Source organism: Stegodyphus dumicola, chromosome 1, assembly GCF_044657685.1.
Source record: "Stegodyphus dumicola isolate Sdum_Otavi_A_Nest chromosome 1, ASM4465768v1".
Classification (NCBI taxonomy): domain Eukaryota; kingdom Metazoa; phylum Arthropoda; class Arachnida; order Araneae; family Eresidae; genus Stegodyphus; species Stegodyphus dumicola.
Window position 1 is genome coordinate 177,957,428 of NC_140768.1, and position 21,374 is coordinate 177,978,801.

The 21,374-nt window shown below is 31.0% G+C and overlaps 1 protein-coding gene across 5 annotated transcripts in view; it reads left to right on the forward strand.

The window, feature by feature from the left end:
- LOC118203454 (cyclin-dependent kinase 17-like) overlaps positions 1-21,374 on the forward strand; it is a 286,968-nt gene that overhangs the window by 171,757 nt on the left and 93,837 nt on the right. The window contains exon 1 of one of the 5 annotated variants that reach the window (XM_085823227.1): positions 4,937-5,087. The exons of the other annotated variants lie outside the window; for them this stretch is intronic. Within the exon in view, the coding sequence (XP_085679353.1) occupies positions 5,072-5,087 (16 nt within the window). The 5' untranslated portion in view covers positions 4,937-5,071. Of the gene's footprint in view, positions 1-4,936; positions 5,088-21,374 lie in introns of those variants that run through there. 5 annotated transcript variants of the gene reach the window in all.

The following is a 21,374-nucleotide window of genomic DNA, read 5'->3' on the forward strand; positions in this document are numbered from 1 at the left end:
TAGAATTTATAGCACGTATTTTTTCCTTTTTAAGTCTTGAGCAGCACTCCGATATCAAATTTAAATAAAATGGATAAATATTAAAAAGGGAAGAAGAAAAAAAAGCTGGCAATTTCTGTATCATTCTGAAATACTTTTTCTCTGTATAAATGGCGCTGCGGTTATTACTTCCATTTACACTTCCTTGTAAAAAGTAAAGGAAGTATTGTAATGGCAAAAAATTTCGGGTATCATATTTCAACGAAAATGTAACATTTTGACCGCTCTCGAATCCATTTGAACGATGTTTTTGTGTAACATCTATACGTACGGACAGAATAAAGGACTGTATTTTCCAAAATGGTGTGGGAAATGTATTTAAAATTGGTTCAGAAGAGACTTGTGTACGTACGTATTTACCTAGCATAAATGATTAGCCGTAGAACGATGAAATTTTGCATGCGGGACTGCTATAACATCCAGTTGTGCACCCCTATTTTCGTTGCAATCTGTCGCACCAGACTGTGTGTATTCACACTCTGTTTCCCAGCTTGCTGACATCAGTTTTTTTTTTTTTTTCATTCTTATATGTTGGTAAATTGCGCATTTTTTGTTTTAAAAGTGATTGAATTGTGTATTTAAAAGTGATTGAATTTGATGTTCCGGTTAAGGGTTTTATGCCTTTAGTTAATCTGCATGCTATAGCTGTAGAATTAGCAACCGTTAAAAAGTTCAAGTGACGCTCAGCTTAACGAGGTCGCTATTTGTTTACATTTAAAACTCTTAAGAGAACAGTGAATTAAATCAGTTGATGCACCAACTTCAGTCTGTTTTTGCCCGGTAGGATAAAAAGTTAATTTTCAGTTTTATGCACTGGAAATTTTGTCTTCCTGCCCGCTGGCCGAAGTACATTTTTTTGGGGGGGGGTAGAAACTAATTTTAATCGGGGGGGGAAATTAAAACTGTATTTGTGTTTTATGTTTTTCTGTATTTTACAATTTTAAAGATATGTTTTGAGTTTATGTATCTGTAATGAAGTTCGAGGATCTAAGTTTAAATGCAATACAGCAAAAAATGTGTATAATTTAATAGGCCGTTCAAGGAAGTCACGTGGTTTCGAAATCAGATTTTTTATAATTTACTTACTTCATTGTTCTAGTTCATTGATGTTATTTCAGAAAAGGAATCTCATATCTGCCTCGACCGATACCTTCGTCATTTTAAGTTCCTTAAACTTATCACTCATATCTGAGTATTTGGAAAGTGCTTCCGAAAGTTAGAATCTTATTTATGGGTTTATAGGATCTAATGTGCTAAATAACAGCTTAGTTTTCTCTGTGGCAGTTAAGAAAGTTAAGACATGTTCCTACTTTACCCCCGCCCCCAATCTACAGATTGGCAACTCGTGTAGTAAATAGAGTTTCTTCCGCGCTGTAGTCTTTATTTTGTTCCAGGAAAAAAATTATCTTGTGTTTAAATGTTGACTTTTTAGCGGAACGCGTGTTGTTGTATTTCTGTCTTAGAAATGACTTGCAGTTAACGTAAAACAAACTTTGATGTGTACCTTATCCTAGTCATGTCTGATTTTGAAAATATTTCTGCGAAAGATGTTGGAATGTCTTTTTTATTTCTAACTAGCTTGAGAGAAGTAATTACTGCGGTTAGAATTATCTGACTTCAAAAGCGTTCCTTATCAATTGGGAATAACTTCTAAAATACGTGGTATACATTCTTTAATTAATTTTGATTTAAATACACTTTTAATTAATGGCATATGTTTACCGAATTGTGAACGAACTAAAATATCTTCAATTTTCCAACAGATTCCGCTCTCATTTGCAGAAATGTATTGAGAATAAAACATGTAGCTGCTTCATGAGAGTTTCATCCACTTTTTTCATTAATTAGATATAACTTACGAAATGTGTAGATACGGCATTTTAAATTAGTCAGATTTTGCGAATGTTAATATAGTCATCGAATTTCTACAGGCTGAAATATCATCAACAAACTCTGTGACATTCAAGGCCCACTAGCGGCTGAGTGTGTAAAATCACTGAATCCTGGTAATTCAGTCAGATCCAAACGCCAAGGAACGAGCCGGCTGCATGGGTGTTTTTGTGTTTACTCTCGTGTGTAATGCGAATACAAGTTTTCAGTGAAATATTACCTCTACGAAATCATCCCTGGCTTTTAGATCAGGTAGTTTTCGAGTGATTTGATTTAATCCAGGGGTAGTCCACTTTTTTACCGACCATTTTGAAGGCAGTAAAATTTCATTATCGCCCACCATTGTCACAGCAGCTTAATTTAGCTTAAACCAAAGTAATCGAGTGGAGGCTTAGTAAAAATATATATATAGTTAAATTCATCCATTTATTTATACTTATATTAGAGACAGAAAATTTATGTCTCGTGTAGGTAGCCGCGACATCGATTCCAGCGAAACTGTTTCGGCTGAAAACCATTCAGTGGTAGGAAAAAGATAAATTTATTTCTCGGAAAAATTTCTCCTAGCCTCGCGTTTTAACCACTTGCGCTAAAAAGACGTGCCACGCACGTCGAGATGCTCAAACCGCGAGTGACGTGAACACCACGTCGATAAGCATTTATCGCAAAAATGAAAATAACGTGGTGCACACGTCGCCTAACAACGAGATTGTTTATTTCTCGAGTTACAGCTCTGGAATGCACTCGCAGATGCGGAGCAGCGTAAATGACACACTACCGCTTGTTATATTGTAGCTCACGGCACCGCAACCGTGAAGTTAAATCGTAGCGCAAGTAGTCAAGATGTGATGATCCCATTATGCGCACCGTAGTCTCACAAGTAAACATTCTCTCCTTTGATATCGGTTTTCCGAAAACTCATATTTCCTGAAAGCTCCTGCCACAAGTAGGAAAACTGTGAAATCTTAGGGTCAGAGGGACTAGCGTTTAGGAGCTATAGGACCCACAAAGTATCAGTCAAATGCTGGAAACATGACACCAAACGCCACTAAAATGCTCGTTTCACTTATTTATATGAAGTAATAATATGGTAAGAAGGTGGAGATCTTAATATAAAGGAAAAACAACTCGTTGAAGAAGCAATATATGTTGAAAATCTGACTTGTTACTGACTTCAAACAAATTTTATTATAAGAGACAATCAATGTGCAATTCATCAAATAAACATTGAGACGGGCAGAAAGACAGTTAATATTGAACACATTTTACAAAAGCGATAGCCTCACACTTTACACACTCATCATTTGTCAGTGAATCGAAGCAGTAATCCATTGGCGCAATCTACATTCCAAATTCGTCGTCCAAGTATCCGCCCTTATAAAAAGCATACTTAATCAAGTTCTCGAAACGATGAGCGCTGAACTGATATTGTAAAAAGTCTGCAGGGCCAGAAAACTATCGCGATGTCAAATGTGCTCCTGTATCTCGATAATGATTGTTGCCCATTATGTAACGAACAAAGGATTTGTAGTGTTTGAAAAAATGAATATCCAGAGGCTGGATCTTTCCCGTACATCCTGCAGGTACCAGTTCTTTCTGTAGGACTTAACCATCAGGTACTTCGGAAACAGACAGTGCATCAACATACAAGAAACAGAAACGCCATTACGGGAATATGTCCACAATACACACTTTAATGATACTTTATGGGTCCTATAGCTCCTAAACGCTTGTCCCTCTGCCCCTAAGACTTCACAGTTTTTCTACTTGTGACATAGGGTTTCTGAAATTATATGGATTTATAATAATTTATTATATCGGGTTTCCGGGAAACCGGTATCGAAGAAGATAAGGTTTACTTGTCAGAACTACATTTAAAAGAAAAGGCAAAGACGTATAAATATATGGAAATAGGAGAAAGGACTTTTATCGGATGGACAAAAGCTTCTATCGCCCACTAATAGGCGATAGGGACCAGGTTGACTATCCCTGATGTAATCGAATCCAATCTAAAGCAGCGCTTTTACATCGTACAAAATGTCACTTAAGCTTGTAATTAATTCTTTGGGAAGGGATGCCAACCTCTTGGGCAAATGAGCAAGACCTCTAATATCTTTAGTTGAAGTATGGTTTATATCCAGAATAATGTGTATACTTGGAATTTGCGTGGTTTCCATGTATGTAATGTAATCAGGAGCCAATTTCCTTTTGAAAATTGTTCATGGAGTCATTCTTCATTTTAAAGAAGCTAGCCCTCCGTGTACTTTTTGCCGTGTACTTAGCAGTCGTAGATCATCTTGTGCACATCGTTTCTTTCGTATTCTTGTTCTGCTCTTTTGTCAGTTGAATTTTGTTTTTAACAAAATTTTTTATCCTTTGAATATAAAAATTGTACTAAGATGTGTATTCGTTCTGAAAACTTGCCGTGAATGTGAAAACCTACTTTCTTTTGTCGAACAGTACTTGATTTTATTTTTGGATTAAAAAAAAAGAATGACTTTCTTTTTTAAAAAATGATGAAATCTGCTGTCAATTTTGAACGCAAAAGTCACTTTTTAAAAAGTATTTAAGGAAAAAAAAAAGTGATTTGATTGTGGATAAACCTGCTTTCTTTTATGAGCGATAAAATTTGTCCATTTGTAAATCTGAAAAATGTGTTTTTCGTTTCTTAATATTTGCTTTCGTTTCTGTTATGAAAATTTGCTTGCGATTATGAGCGTGAAACGTGGTCTTCCTTTTATTTTTGAAGCTGAAGTGTCTACTATCATTTTAAATAAATTGTAGGCGTCAGATTGAATGTGGAACGTATACAGTTCAGTTTGCTTTCAGTTTCTATTTGAGTAACGTATCTGCATGTATCATATGATTTAACTTGCCAATTAAAGTATTTCCAGATGCGATAAGAATTTTTGTTTTGGACCTATCTTTGAGCTTCTGCTTCAGAGATTGTGTTTATCTGTTCGTCGTAAATTGGGTTGTCAGGCTGATATAAGATTGCAAATGTTTTTGTAAGCCACTTCTTAAAATGTTGTCAAGATTGCATTTGCTGGAACTTGCTTTATTTATACTGTGTAGTAAACTTTCCCTGTAGTGTCTTCCTTAAAAATAAATTTAATCAGCTTATTTTTTACTTCAAATTAGAATGATAAAGTATATATGTAAGTAGTATTCTTTTTTGTGTATCTGTATGTGTAGTAGTAATAATTACATGACTGACTGTAATGGCAGAAAAGTACCCCGTCCCCTTTTTGAAAATGCTATTTTATATTTAAAAAAAAAAGGGGCTGAAAATGTGTTTGCTTTTCTTAATGCTCTTTGTTCGCGTCTTATCAGAGAGATACGGCAATTAAGTCTTTTAAGCAGCTGAGCACTGATAGTTCATCTCCGGTTCTTTCGCTTCAAATGGTATAGCTCGGGTACATGAGTCTTTTATGGTTTATCACGTGTATAACGGTAATATGAGTCAGTTTTTCAGATAGAATCGTCCACAAAGACATCCTTCCTTTAGCATATAGCCCTCGCATGCTGAACTGAAATCAAATTAACTTAATTAAAGATACGGCTCATTCTTTCATTTTTTTCCTTACTTTCTTTTTGAAAAATTTACTCCTGTTGTTTTCTAACTTTTGAGCTTAGTATTTTAATAAAGATGCGTACTGTGCAATCTATTTTCCCTGTATTATGTAATCAGAAGAGATTTCTTAGTAACTAGTATACACAAGAGTAGTTAATATTTATTTGATAAATTAGTAAGTGACGGGATTCACATTAACCGCTTATTTGATAGTGGCCCCGATTGCCAGAATTTATTTAATCCCCAAATAAATCTTGTGTAAAGTTTTTTTTTTAATCAAATGGCGGACTCTTTTCGCCTTTTTGGCATTGGTTACCACTACGGCCAGAAGTTGTAGCCATTTTATTACGGAGGCACCTAATAGGCGGTCACCGTTACCTCCTACGTAGGGACGGACATATACAGCCATGGCCTTTTCCGGGATTCGAACCCGGGCCCTTTGGTACCGCAGTCGGCTGAGAGCAGATGTTGTCGCAAAGGAAGCAGTGGATTCATCCACTTTGCGAGAATTCCCGATCCTTAGGCCCTTCTCAGACCTAAAGAGTCGAACATTCCATCAGCTCCTAAGAATATGGCAAGAACGTTGGGATCAAGCCTCCACAGGGAGACGTGTTTTCAATCTCATTCCCAATGTCAAGACAACAATCCAAACTAATAGCAATTACATAACGTATTTCCTCACTGGTCATGAGCCCTTCCCTTCATACCTCTGGCTTGAGAGAGAAAGGTAACTGTGAATGTGAGGAGGAGGGTCATCCAGATTATTTTGTGTTCTGCCCGCACACAGCACATAACAGCCTCAAACAACCAGGAGCCAGATTCTGGCCAAATTGGTTCCAGAATCTACTAAGTAACAGAGTTGCCCAACGGAAACTGAAAACAATAATTGATTACTGTACTAGCAATTACTCTTCTGACGCTTGAAGATAGTAGCCATAAAAGTCTGTATAAGCTAGTTCAATATGTTCAGCAACAGAGTATGTGATATGTATGTTCAATATGTAATTTTGTATTTATGCTGTGCCAGGTTTTCATACACAAAGTTCGTACTGTATCTGAATGCTGTAATATATCTGTATATGTTTATACCTTTTATTTATGGTACCAAATTTATATTAAGGATCACGCGCACCTCATTGGCATGCTTCATGTGCTTGCTTTAACTGTCATAATAACGTATATATATATATATATATATATATATATATATATATAGATGTATACATGAATATGAGTGAGAGTATGTACAGTTTTATTTGTTTCGGAATATATATGTATGTTAAGTGTGTATATATCTGTATCTGAGTTGGTATCTATATGTATGTACATATATTTTGATTGTACTCTTCTTCAAGTGCCTTGTATGCACATGCATATTTCTTTTTTACATTTTATAAATGTCGTCTGTTCAGCCGGGGCTGCCCAGGGCTGCGGCCTTGCAGCTAGTGGGTGACTCCCGCTGAGTTGGTAACCAATTCTGCATGGATATATCTATACCTGGGTCGGAAGCCAACTCAACGGTTTACTCCCCTAACCACTATACCATCTGGGCGGCTATATATATATGAAGTAATTTCAATGATCTTGACTTAAAGATCGTAAAGTAGTAGTTGTAGTTATGGCAGATTGAGCACTTGTTATTCTTTAGAAGCACATTCTTAATATGAATTTTCAGCGCAGTCAGGGTACCCGCTCTTGATCACATTTGCGCCATTTCTACGTATTTGTAACAATTAATTTCGATGAAGGAATGAGTAGCTTGGGAGAGAACACTTGAAGCGAGAGAAAATGCGATGTGCAAGACGAAAGCTTGGTTCAGAATGATTTAATTTTAGTTAAAAATTTTATTTTGAATAGTTAATTTTAAATTTCGGTTCCCAAATTTGGAATTATTATTAGCTGAAGTGTTATGCAAGGATCTGCGTCGTTAGCGTTTTGCAAGAATCTTGGATTAATTTTGAAAATACGCAGCTTGAGGAGATTTAGTATGAGCAATTATTATTTCAAGGGAATATCCTTTCATTTTGACAGCACCATAACAATTCAATAAAAATACGTCGTGGTTTATTTTTCAACAGTACTAGATCCCTCTCTCTCCTCTTTCCTTTTTCTTCTTCTTTAACGTTTCTATTTATAGTATACTTCAAAAAGAATTCTCTATTGAATGAGTATTATATTTAACAAACCTATTATTTTGCTAATTAAAAGTAAAGACAAATTTATCTTTGTTAATGGTTCTAATTTACTGCGTGATAAATTAATAAGTAACTGAAGGATTCTAGAGTAAACTCAACCCTAAGAGTACTGGTGGTTTCAAATTTAAACTACTCTTTTTTATTGGGGGGGGAGCGCTTCCATTTTCGTGCCAAATTCGACATTCGAAACTGCACTTAAAAACGAACCGCGAATACTTTAATTTATTGCCTTGCATCTGTTCATTGAAATCGTAAAAGGTTCTTGGTACTGCAAACGCCTGACAGTGCTTTAAATCTTGTTAATGCTTACAGCAGATGGTTATAATTATATTTTATTTTCATCTCTTTCAGTTAGATTTAACTTCTAAAAGTTGCTTCTCCAAATTCTTGTATGAACTATTGCCACTCTCGCTCCCTTATGTAGACAAGACGTGTTTTGTAGTATTCACTTTAAAAAAAAGTAAAACTCAATAAAATCAATTTCTTGTGATTTCCATTTTTACGTATCAATAGTTTTCTTGCTGAATTTTCTTTTAGTTATTTCCGTTTACTGCGATAAAATTTTCAGCAATATACATCTTTATATTCTGTTGGTTTGATTTGAATGCGTTTAGTTTCTTAACAAAAAAGTTGCCTGTCGAGCGTACAAGTAGCTGTCCTAGATAGCAAGTCAACTAATTGCCAGGTAGGTTAAGACCCGTGAATTATCGTAGATCGTTTTAGGCATGAGGCTGTATGGGATTTTCTACATGTGTATTGTGAAACCGAGTTCCCTTAAATCGCTCTCGCTAAGACAGATAGCCCTTCCATTTTTGCCATAATAAATCAAGCAACAAATCTAACCAACTTAGTTTATATTACAAGAGTGCCTTCTTAAGTTGTAGAGTTCCTTGCTTTTAGTCTATTAAACTAAATGTCGAGGAACCTAGTGAACTGCTAAGCGAATAATCTTTTAAGTCCAATAACAGAAACTTACACTCACGAAGGGTTGATTACCCTTTATTTGCTCTAAAGAATAGTCCTTTATTTGCTCTAACGAATAGTCCTTTATTTGCTCTAAAGAATAGTCCTTTGCTGTACGCTCTTTCTCAGGGATACAACAAAGCCTCCACCTCGTCTTGAACTCCACATGTAAGAAATAAGAAGTAACTGATGACTAACTAAAGAGATTTAGCCGAAGCTAATACAATTCTAAGCTAATTGGTCCGTAATCTTAAATTAGCCAGCGAAGTTATCAAAAGGCACGTAATACGGCCGAGCGTAATAACAGCTTAGAGAGATGTAGTCCAAAGGCGAAGGCGCGCTATTCAGGAATCCTAACTCTTTCTGGCGAAGTCAGTGGAACTCGACTTAAATACGATTCTACTTCTCATTTGCATCTAACGCGATTCTAAAAACTTATTGTGGTAGGGAGTTGTAAGCTGAAGCTAGGAAAGAGGTATAAACTTAAAATAACTGTTATGAAATTAAAATATACCTTACAAAGTATGCTGAACATTAGCTAAACAAAGATAAAAGCTATCTATTTTTAGTAATTCTAGTACGCCGAACATGAACCTGATATTCCAATACAGTTAAACAATAGCATTAAATTCAGTTAAAATTATTTATAGGTTCATGTTTTAAAGATTCATTCATTCTTAATCAAAAATTGGTATTGTGGCCACGAAATGCGAATGCTTTGTTTCTGTTTCATATGTCGATTATGTCGAATTTTTTTAAATATAAATATGTTATATATTTGTATTTCTTCTCTAATTTTATAAGAAATGGTTTTCGCAGCATGTTAAAACGTTAGATCCGGAAGTACATGCTGTGCAGTTTGGCATATTTATGACCAAATTTAACATTAAATGGAGTTCTCAGGGCTAAATGATTCCGCTTTTAGGAGCTTAAATGTTAGTTAACGTGAGAAATTAGCATGTATCTTGTTATTTTTATTCCTAACGCGTTCAAGTAAATACGTAACCTGTAACAGTTCAGTAGCCTGTATCAAGTTCAGGTTAAGTGAATAATTAACCTAAACTTAATGCTAAATACCTCGTATTTATTTTAACATTAATACAGAAAAAAAGTTGAAAATTTGTTAGAAATTTAATCGAATTAAAAATTGACATTCTCCCTATGTTGGTAGTTACCTGCTCAAAAATGCCAGAATTGCTACCATTGAACTTGCCTTTAAAGTTTCTATTGATTTTGAAATTTCTACGTTTTCATAGTTTTGATTCAACAAAATCTATTTTAATTGGTAGAACATTGTATTTTTGATGAATTAATTTTAAGAAGCATTTACAATCAAGTAATTCCTAACTGTGCCAGAGAGCGTGTCTCAATATAATCTTTTTATCAGAGGATTAGAAATTTCTGAAGACCTCCGTCCTTAACCTTCGTCATGCTCTGTCTGTGATAATTCTCGTACAAGCTTGTGGCTTTTTATTTTTTTATTTTGAATATTATTTTAAGATCAAGTTATATCAAGTTTTATTTTGAAAAGAAATACAATATTTGTGATGTTATATGTTTTCTTGTATGTTATATGATCTCTTATCTATACATAAATTTAACGGGAACTTTTTTTTAAATCTAAATCTTCTAAAACAATCATTTAGGCTGTAATGTTCAAAGCATTAAATTTCGTCTATAATATCCATATTCTTAAACATAACTTGTCTTAAATCGTATGCTTTTAGTTTTAGATTCGTGGTTGTTTTAATTAAAAGCAAAAACTTCACAGAAACTGTCTAAGATCTGTCTCTTTTGATAAGGGCTAATCGGACACATAGAAATGAAATTTTCCTTGACTCTTGATCGGACTTTCGAATGGATAAAGTTCTCATTCCGTGAAGATGCTGCAGTCGCTCACATTCATTGTTGTTATTACTAATGCTCCTGAGCCATATTAGGACCACGAACTGTGTATCTTGGTCGAGAAGCAAGAGTTGTACACTGCTTTAAAAAAAAAAAAAAAAAAAAAAAAAAAGAATGGGAGATATAACACTGTCCCCTTTTACTGGGCCGATTGACAAAATTCAAACTGCGTTTTTCATGTCTCCAAAGCGCGACTTAAGACATATATTAGATTTATATATAGCAGTAATCTAACATAGGTATTTTGACACAAAATCGGACTTTTTCTGAAATAACATACCAAATTTTTTACAAATTTCGATTCTACGACTCAAATTATGCCAGAATACCAAGTTTTGTAAAATTTGTACGAGTAGTTTTTAAAATATAAGCTCTCAAAATTTTAGCTCCTCAATGTTAATTGAATTTGGCAAATATTTATTAATATCTCCTTTTTTATTAAACTTTTATTATTTTCCCTTTCACGTTTCGAAATTTAGGTTCATTCCAAATAAAATTTACCCATTTTTTTGTGTTTTATTTTTTAAATATCTATTTTTAAATAATTTTTATAAATTTTTCGAAAAAAATTTTGATTTATAACCTATAAAATTTTTACCATCATCTTAAAGAAGGTGTATTTCTAAGCATACCTACAAAAAATTAGACTTTTTTATTCAAAATTTTCTAAGATATGCACGAATTTACATAATTTCGCGTTTTGAAATTTGGCATCTTTTTTTTTTTTTTTTTTTTTTTTTTTTTTTTTTGAGCGATAATAACGCCAAATGTGGTTTATGGATTTTTGTTACAGTGAATTGCCACAGCTATTTTTAACCTTAAATTTCAAGTAAAATTTTACTGGGAATTAATTATATGAAATTTTTCCCTCAATGATGCGTTATAAATATTTATTAATACTATATGAAAAGCTATTTTTTAAAATTATAGATGATATTAATCAAATTTTTAACTATCTTTTTAAATTTCTCTCTTTCTTCCTTTTTTTAAAAAAAATATTTGTAAGAGTAAATTTTTATCTTCGGCATTTTATCGTCTGCTACTTTACTTCGTTTAAATCGAAATGTCTAAAACTGAGAACTTTCATTTGATGTTTATTTGAATTTTATGAAAATATTTTATGACATTAACTGCATAATTTATTTCTAAACAAGCTGTTGCTTATGAAGTGGCTGAAAGAGCGGCTGATACTATCATCCATATTTTAAAAGCACAGTATATTTTTATAGAAACATAAGATTTAGAATAATCATTTTTATAAAAGTCAAATTAGGATATAAACATACAACCCTCTAGAGACCGAATTAATGGAAGTTCAATGGTTATGTAGAAATGATCTGCATCTACTTAATGGCTGCATAAGTCAGCCGGTTCTGTGGACAAGTGAGAATAATTATAAATATAAACGACACCCAAATTCTGTATTCAATTAACAACGAGGGTACGATGTTTATTGAATGAATTTAAGAAGTTTTTAAAACATAAAAAATCAACACAATTTTTATCCTAAGATGTATTTTTATGCGTAGCGTATTTTCATTATACCCTTAAAATTCTAATTTAGAATGTAATTGTCAAGAACTGAATTCTAATCATCAGTAATGTAATAAGTAATTATTACGGTTATTAATAAATCTTTCTTATAAAGTAATTGCAGATATTTCAAAAAACTTTCTGTCTGAATGAAAATATTTCTAATTTTATATTAATCAAGATTGCACACGATATTATTTATTTGCACTTCAATTCTTACCATCAGCTCTAGTAGAAGTTACAAATCAATTATATTTAATTAAGGAATGACCATCTAAGTTTAGAAACAGCGTACCGTAACAGCAATTTAATTATTGGTGCCGTATCGTTCATGTTACTCCCAATTGGCAGGCTACATGATTTTTAATGAGTATTCGGGTTTTGCTAGAAATTTCATTTAAAAATCGCGCTTAAACTAGGTTAGTTGCTTTTTTGAACATAGAAAGAACATGGGAGCTATTTGCTTATGATGCTTTCATAGAAAACCTTTGTAAAGAGAACCTAGAAAACTATGTAAACCAACCATGCAGCCTGGGTTAGACTTCGCATCAAACAATTAGTATTTAACAATCTTCAAATGCTAGGCAACTGGTGAGGTTCCAGTTGAATCTCCAATTTAATATTTTATTTGTAAATATTAAAAATATTGTTGTATTATTAGACACAAAAAGCAGAATTTAAGTTTTGTTAACTCGTTAGTAAACTACCAAGCCGTAGTGCAAATGAATATTCAATTTTCTTTGCAATAATTGTATTCACTTAATATTCTTGGAATATGAGCTAAAGAAGGAATGTTCTCAAAATATTAAAGAAGTGCTTAAATCCGGTGATATTAGGTTTGTCTTACAAGCTCAAAATCAAACGATTCTGCAATTGCCCGAGTAGTTGACTTGTAAATGGCTGTGAATTAAGCAGATGACTTTTAAACTTACGTTATTCAGTCAGAAAACGTATTCCAAATGTTTTGCACTGCATGACAATGCATCTTTTCATTATTCAATAACCAATCGGAGAACCGCTTGTATTCCGAAAATAAGTATGTGTACTCAATCGTCCTGGATGTTCTTCAAATTTGTCTTCTTGTGATTTTCTTTTTTCTTTCCCCAAAACTGAAGTTGCCTCTTAAAGGAAAGTTTTTTGACATTGAAGAGACAAAAGGAATATGACATCTACTTTTAGAGGCATGTCAAAAACAGATCTCTACCTTCTCTTCCATTAAATGTTGTGCATTCAGACAAAAAGTTGGATCAGCGTAAATTCTATAATCTATTTTTATTACACTCTGATTATTTTATTAACATACAACGAATATATACTAAACCTTTTACTTCAGCTTCAGTAATTCGGAATTTTTGATGGAACTGTTTTTGGCGGAACTAGGACTTATAAGATAAGTCAAATTGAATATTTCGATAATCCAATAAATTCAAGGTCGAAGTTTCAATATTTTATTTTCAGAGGGAGGGGACATTTTTTCAGTTTTGGTCCATTATCCTAAGCATATTTGCTTCGATTCTTTATTTTTTCCATAAAAGCGAAAATCTTACGCATGGTATACATATAACGCACAGCTTCAAATTAAAATTTAATAATATACAGGGTGATTATAATTAAAGTTCCACTTTGAAATGGTCATAAAAGGAAAACTACTGGATCAAATGTTATCAAACTTGGTAACCGTGTAAAGAAGGTCATGGCAATTTATTTTCCGCGAAAGAAAGAAAGTTTGAAACCTCACCTCCAGGGGAGAAATGGTGCTGTATGCAATATTGTTAAACGAAGTATGGGTCGGAATCTAACTCAACCTTTTGTTACACGCGTTTAATATGTTGTATACTCTTAAGAAAATTTGAAGTAAGCAAATTACCATTTTAAAGGCGTTAAATTCGATAAAAGTTGAGTGCGCCATCCGTGTAAGGGAGAAATTCGTCCGTGAAAACCACGAAGTAGCGATTAGAAAATGTGAGATCATAAATCACTTGCACATGTGCGTACAATCTGGAAATTGTTTTCTTACAGATCGCTAATTTGTAAATTTTGAAGCCTGAATTCGGCCCTAAAATATAAAGATACTGATTCAAAACGCTTTTAATCGATTTGTGCCAAAGAAATCCCTCATGTTATCTACCTAGTTCCATTGCATTCTCCTACTGCATTCGATTGCATAGCAGTCATTCCACACCGTTTGGTGTGCAATGACAGCTACTTTCATAACTGAACCATTTTTCTCTGAATAGCAGTCGACAGCTGGACCACTGTGATTGCAGCTCGCTTAGAGTGAATGTTAAAATGTTTTGTGATACATTAACTGCAGTAACGTGGCATTTTAAATACTATGATTTTTATGCAGGGCTGGGCCCCACCTCACATGTGTCGCTCAGTTACTTAAGCAACATTTCACGAATGAACGTCTTATAGGCTGACACTTCCCACCAGACCACAACCTCTGTGACTTTTAGCTATGGGGTTATTTCAAAAGCACTGCTTATGGTGATAATCTGAACAATTTGGGAGAAATGAAAAATGTGATATACCGACATGTCCGTAACATTCCTCGTGATATGTTAAGAGCTGCTGTTGAAAATGCAGTAACAGGATTTAACTTGCTTTCGGAAAATACTGGACGCTACATTGAACATGCTTTGTAACACGTTTCGGAAATGATTAAACACATTTTAAACTGATGTTTTCATGTATTTTTTTCCATTTAACAGTATTGCATACACTGCTAATTTTCCCCTGGTGGTGAGTTTTGAACTTTTTTTTTTTTTCCCCCGCGGAAAATAAATTCCCATAATCTCCTTTACACGATTCCCAAGTTTGATAACATTTGGTCCGGTAGTTTTCCTTTTATGACCATTTCAAAGTGGAACTTTAATTGTAACCACCATGTAAATTAAACTTTAAAAGTTTGACAATTTGGTTCAAGTCCCAGCTTTAAAAATATATATATAAATATAATCCTTTTATATTAATTCTCTTAGAAAGAATGTTTTAAGAAGCTAATTTTTCTCTCGCGTTATAGATTGTATAAAAAAACATGATCTTTAATATGATTTAGATTGTTTCAGCCGATATAAGAATCGGGTCACTCGGTGGTACAGAATAAATTCCATATTTATCAGTCAAATTATTTGAAGATTCAGGAGTTTATCGAGTGATGTATGTGAACGTCACCTAAAGACGTTTTTTTTTTTTCCTCCTGATGAAACAGCGGCCGAGCGGTAAAGTTGCTGAACACTGGTAGTTCGGTCTGAACACTGGTTAATTAAATAAATTTAAATACAAATTTAATTAAATAATTCTTTGTGCCATTGCTGCAAGGAATGAAATTTAAATTTAAGCAAATTAAATTTAAATTTTAACAAACACGTATAAAAGTAAATTTAAAGCCAAAATTAAAAAAAAGGAAATTTAAAGCCCCCCAAATATATATATATATACAGCCATTTTAAATTAGTCAGTAAAAAAACATTACGAGGAACCAGAGCAGGTAATAAACATAAAAATAAACTTCTTTCAACAATAGATACAAAAAAGTTAAACGATAATATAAATAATTACTTTCTTACTGATAATTTCACTAAAAAATATAATTACTTGGTTACATACTTGTAAGCACAATTTTTTAAAATTACTAATAAAATTTGTAAAACAGTATTTTACAGGGCGCAATATTATCAAAGACCTTATTATTGACTTTTGGAATTATAAGTTCTCTACAAATAACAAATACAATAAATATTACTGCAAAATCAATTTCCTTCGTCCTAACTATGATCATATTCAGTTTAGCAAAATTTTCAGAAAAAGTCAACAACTTTTTCCAGCTACCAAAGTACAGATCTCACCAGCTTTCAAGTATCAAAAACCTCTTACTAAATTGCTAATTAACCACCATGAATTAGCTACTACAGCCCATTGATACTGTAAAGAGCTTCAATACAAAGATTTCATAGATAAATTTCATCAACATATTATAACAGGCAATTTAGCAATAGTTCAAAACCAACATTTAAGAATTTTAATGGGAAAAGGTACCAAATTTAAACCAGTACTAAAAATTAACAAACATCACAGTTTTAAAAGTTTTGTAAAAAATATAGATGAATTTATAGTTAAAACTAGATTCAAATTAAATATTCCAAATTCTACCTTTATGGCATGGAAACATGCAGTATTAGAAGAATTCAAGCAAAAAATTCGAAGAATTGAATTTAATAGCCATTTACAGTGGAATATTCTCATGCCTCTTTTACAGGATTTAAAACAAAAGTTCATAATTATCAAAATTGACAAAGCCAATAATAACTTTAGCATAATATGAAAAAATTTTTATGTCTCATTAATTAATACTGAACTCAATAATGCCATTACTTACAAACTCACCAATATACAAGAAAATGTTATTGCAAAAAAGCTAAAAGCATTTCATAAGAAGCTACAAATTTCACAACCATCTCAATACAATAGATTAGCAAATCTATATGCTCTCCCAAAATTTCATAAATCACCACTCAAATTTAGATTTATTGCTAATGGTACAAATAATTATAAAAAGAATATAGATTACATATTTGCAATTATACTTAAAAAAATCTGTAATTTAATCCAACATCTCGTTAACAAACAACACAATTATAGTTGGATTATTTATAATAATGCTCCAGTTCTCAGCAATTTTAAAAGTTTAACAATCAAGAACATTAACTGCTATGACTTTGAAAACCTTTATACTTCTCTACCATTAGAAGAAATTTTTACTAGTTTAATGCAACTCCCACAACTTTTTCCTGACATACTTGACATCCTTTGTATTGAAAGATGGAAAGCTTATCTGAATTATGCATTATTTAATAACTACATTAAATACAATAATAAGATCTTTCAGCAAGTTAGAGGAATTCCTATGGGAGCAAACAGTTCTACACAAATTTGTAACCTATTTCTTTTTACATTTGAATATAAATTCCAACTCAGTTTAAATAAAAATGAATTAAAGCTATTTGCTCATACTTTTAGATACATAGATGATATTATAACTTTCAATAATAATTCTACTTTTGAGAAATTCAAAATTTACCCAAATTGTTTAACACTTAATGAAACGAATACGAATCAAGATACTATTGAATTCCTAGACCTGCAAATTATTAAACACAACAAAATTAAATTATTTGATTAAAGAAGGAATTTCCATTTTCCTACTATTAAACTAATTAATTGGAACTCTTATATCTCTAGAAAATAGAAAACACGTTTCATAGCCAAATTATCAGAATAAAAAATATATGTACTGAAAATGATGATTTAAAGGAAGAAATCATAAAACTAATTAATGTACAAGTTGATACCAAGTACCACCAAAATTTACTAATTTATATATTAAAATTCAGGCCTTGACTTTACTTTATAATTTTTTGGCTCTTTTAGATATGATAACATTACCTTAAACCTTAACTGGATTGTAATGAAGGATATAAAAGAGTAGAGAAATTATTGTAAATTTTTATTGTAATTATGTATATTTAATAAATCTGGATTCTTTCCTTTTACTAATAAAGGGCTAACTCTTTTCAAAACTCTCAATTATAGCTCGAATTGGGTGAAGATTTTAATCTTCTTCTAATTTTCCATACTTTAGCGAGTATTTAGTTGAGTTTTGATATACCAATTAAATCAAGTTCATTAAACTTTTAATATTTTCTTTCATCAAATTTAAGTTTTATTTAACTTCCTAAAGGAATTTTTGAGAAATTTCTGGGAATTTTTAAAGGTTTTTTAAGGACTTCATTTCAAAAAAAATTTTGGGAAATTTTAATTTAAAACTTTAAAAAATAGCATTTTGACACTCAACTTTACCTACATAAGCGCCATCTATATAATTTGAAGAACACACTTACTTCTCTTTCACAACACTTATGCAGACCCCAACACTCATATAGTAGGTAAGTTAGAATTAAAACTTACTATTTACTTTCTTTAAGTATTTTTTAAAAATTTTTTATGTAGTATCTAAGTATTTTCTAAATATGAAATTATATTTTTAAATATATATTTATTTTAAAAATTGTGAATTAGTTCTTTTTGTTTTTTATTTCTTATTGGTTTATATGGATTATGTATAGTTTTTTTTTTTTTTTTTATAGTTTCTTTTTATTGATATGCATATTCGTGTAGGGGAAGTTTCTGTAGACAAGGATTTATAAAATACATTGGTTTCTAGATTTTTTTATTATTTTATAAAAAAATTAATTTTTAAAAAATTTAATTTTTTAAGAAAAAGTTTAATTCTTAACTTTACTTGCTTGTTTCTCAAAAGACTTAATTAGTATTTTTCTTTTTGAACTTTAATTCTTAAATGTTAATACTTAAATGTTAATTTCTAAGGGTACCACTTTATTGGAATTACTTTTGGTTTTGACTTTTACCCTTGCCTGCATGAATGACGAAACACGAATTGAATGATTGTAGAGTTAGGTTTGGAGGCAACTTCCCCTTGATAAGTCTGTCTCCTGCCTACTCTACGATCATTCACTTATGCATTTTTTAAAAAAATTGTTTAATTTAAATTTAATTTATTAAATTAGTAGATTTATTTTCATGGATAGATTTTGCACTTGATTTGCTTGTGCTTCTGAATTTAAATGATATTGTAGATTGGTTCAAGAATTAAATCTTTTACATGTTTGCATATTTTTAAATTATTTTGGCTTTTTTCCTTTTTTTAGAATTTAAATTTGCTTTTTTACTTTTTTACTTTTATACGTATTTGTTAAGAATTTAAATTTGTTTAAATTTAAATTTCATTCCTTGCAGCAACTGCGCAAAGAATATTTAATTAAATATGTATCTAAATTTAATTTTTTTAATTAAACTCAATCTATTCTTATGAAACAATTATATACATATATATATTTAAAAAATGTGTAAACATATAAAAGATTTAATTGTGGAACTAATCTACAATATCATTTAAATTCAGAAGCATAAGCAAATCAAGTGCAAAACCAGTCCATGAAAATAAATTCACTAATTTAGCAAATTAAAATTAATCCATACAATTTTTTTAAAAAATGCATAAGTGAATGACTGTTAAGCAGGCAGGAGACAGACTTATCAAGGGGAAGTTGTCTCCAAACCTAACTCTCCAATCATTCAATTCTTGTTTCGTCATTCATGCAGGCAAGGGTTAAAAGTCAAAACCAAAAGTAAAAAGTGAAGAATGTCCAAAAAGAAATACCAATAAAGTGGTACCCTTAGAAATTAGTATTTAAGAATTAAAGTTTTAAAAGGAAAATACTAATGAAGTCTTTTGAGAAACAAGCAAGTAAAGTCAAGTATTAAATTAAACTTAAAAAAAATTTTTTTTTTTTATAAAAAATAATCTAGAAACAAATGTATTTTAGAAACCCTTGTCTACAGAAACCTTCCCGGACACAAATATGCATATCAATAAAAAGAAACTAAAAAAGAACTAGACATAATCCATATAAACCAATAAGAAACATAAAGAACTAATTTACAATTTTTAAAAAACAAATATATACTTAAAAATATAATTTCATATCTAGAAAATACTTAAATACTACATAAAAAAATTTTAAAAAATACTTAAAGCAAGTAAATAGTAAGTTTTAATTCTAACTTACCTACTAAATGAGCGTTGATGTCTGCAAAAGTGTTTTTAAAGAAAAGTAAGTGTGTTCTTCAAATTAATTATATAGATGGCGCTTATGTAGGTAAAGTTGAGTGCCAAGCTGCTATCTTTGTTATATTAAAATTTTTTTGCAAACATTAATATTAAAAAATATATCTAGAAAAAATTAAATTAAAAATTAAAAATCCTAAAGGTATGTAATTCAAGTTTAAATTTTAAAGATAATTTATTTAGGGAGTTAAGCCAATCAAGAGAGGTAAGTTTGCTTGAAGTAAAATAGAGTTAAGTGGTATTGTGAATTAATAAATGTAAACTGTTTGTAATGTGAAATGTGTGTTCTGCTGAAAAATTGTGTAAAAATTGCAGGGCAAATAATTAAAGTAAAAATTAAAGGTTTTAAAGCAAAATTTAAAATGTCAAAAAATTTTCCAAAATTTTTTTAAACGAAGTCCTTAAAAAACCTAAAAAAATTTCCAGTAATTTCCCAAAAATTCCTTAAAGAAGTTAAATTTAAAGAAAGAAAATATTGAAAGTTTAATGAACTTGATTTTAACTGGTATATCAAAACTTAACGAAATACTGGTTAAAGTATGGAAAATTAGAAGAAGAAGATTAAAATTTTCACTCAATTCGGGCTATAATTGAGACTTTTGAAAAGAGTTGGCCCTTTGTTAGTAAAAGGAAAGAATCCAGTTTTGATTAAATATACATATTTACAAATTTATGTACAATAAAAATTTACAAATAATTTCTTTACTCTTCTTTATCCTTCATTACCTTCTAGTTAAGGTTTAAGGTAATGTTATCATATCTAAAAGAGCCAAAAAATTATAAAGTTAAGTCAAGGCCTGCCTTTTTAATATATAAATTAATAAATTTTGGTGGTACTTGGTTATCAACTTGAACATTAATTAATTAGCTTTATTATTTCTTCCTTTAAATCGTCTATTTCAGTACATATATTTTTTATTCTGATTATTTGGCTATGAAACGTGTTTTCTATTACTTTTCTAGAGATATTAGAGTTCCAATTAATTAGTTTAATAGTATGAAAACGGAAATTCCTTCTTTTATCATAAAGTTTAATTTTGCTGTGTTTAATAATTTGCAGGTCTAGGTATTCAATAGTATCTTGATTCGTATTCGTTTTATTAAGTGTTAAAACTATTTGGGTAAATTTTGAATTGATCAAAAGTAGAATTATTATTGAAAGTTATAATATCATCTATGTATCTAAAAGTATGAGCAAATAGCTTTAATTCATTTTTATTTAAACTGAGTTGGAATTTATATTCAAATGTAAAAAGAAATAGGTTACAAATTTGTGTAGAACTGTTTGCTCCCATAGGAATTCCTCTAACTTGCTGAAAGATCTTATTATTGTATTTAATGTAGTTATTAAATAATGCATAATTCAGATAAGCTTTCCATCTTTCAATACAAAGGATGTCAAGTATGTCAGGAAAAAGTTGTGGGAGTTGCATTAAACTAGTAAAAATTTCTTCTAATGGTAGAGAAGTATAAAGGTTTTCAAAGTCATAGCAGTTAATGTTCTTGATTGTTAAACTTTTAAAATTGCTGAGAACTGGAGCATTATTATAAATAATCCAACTAT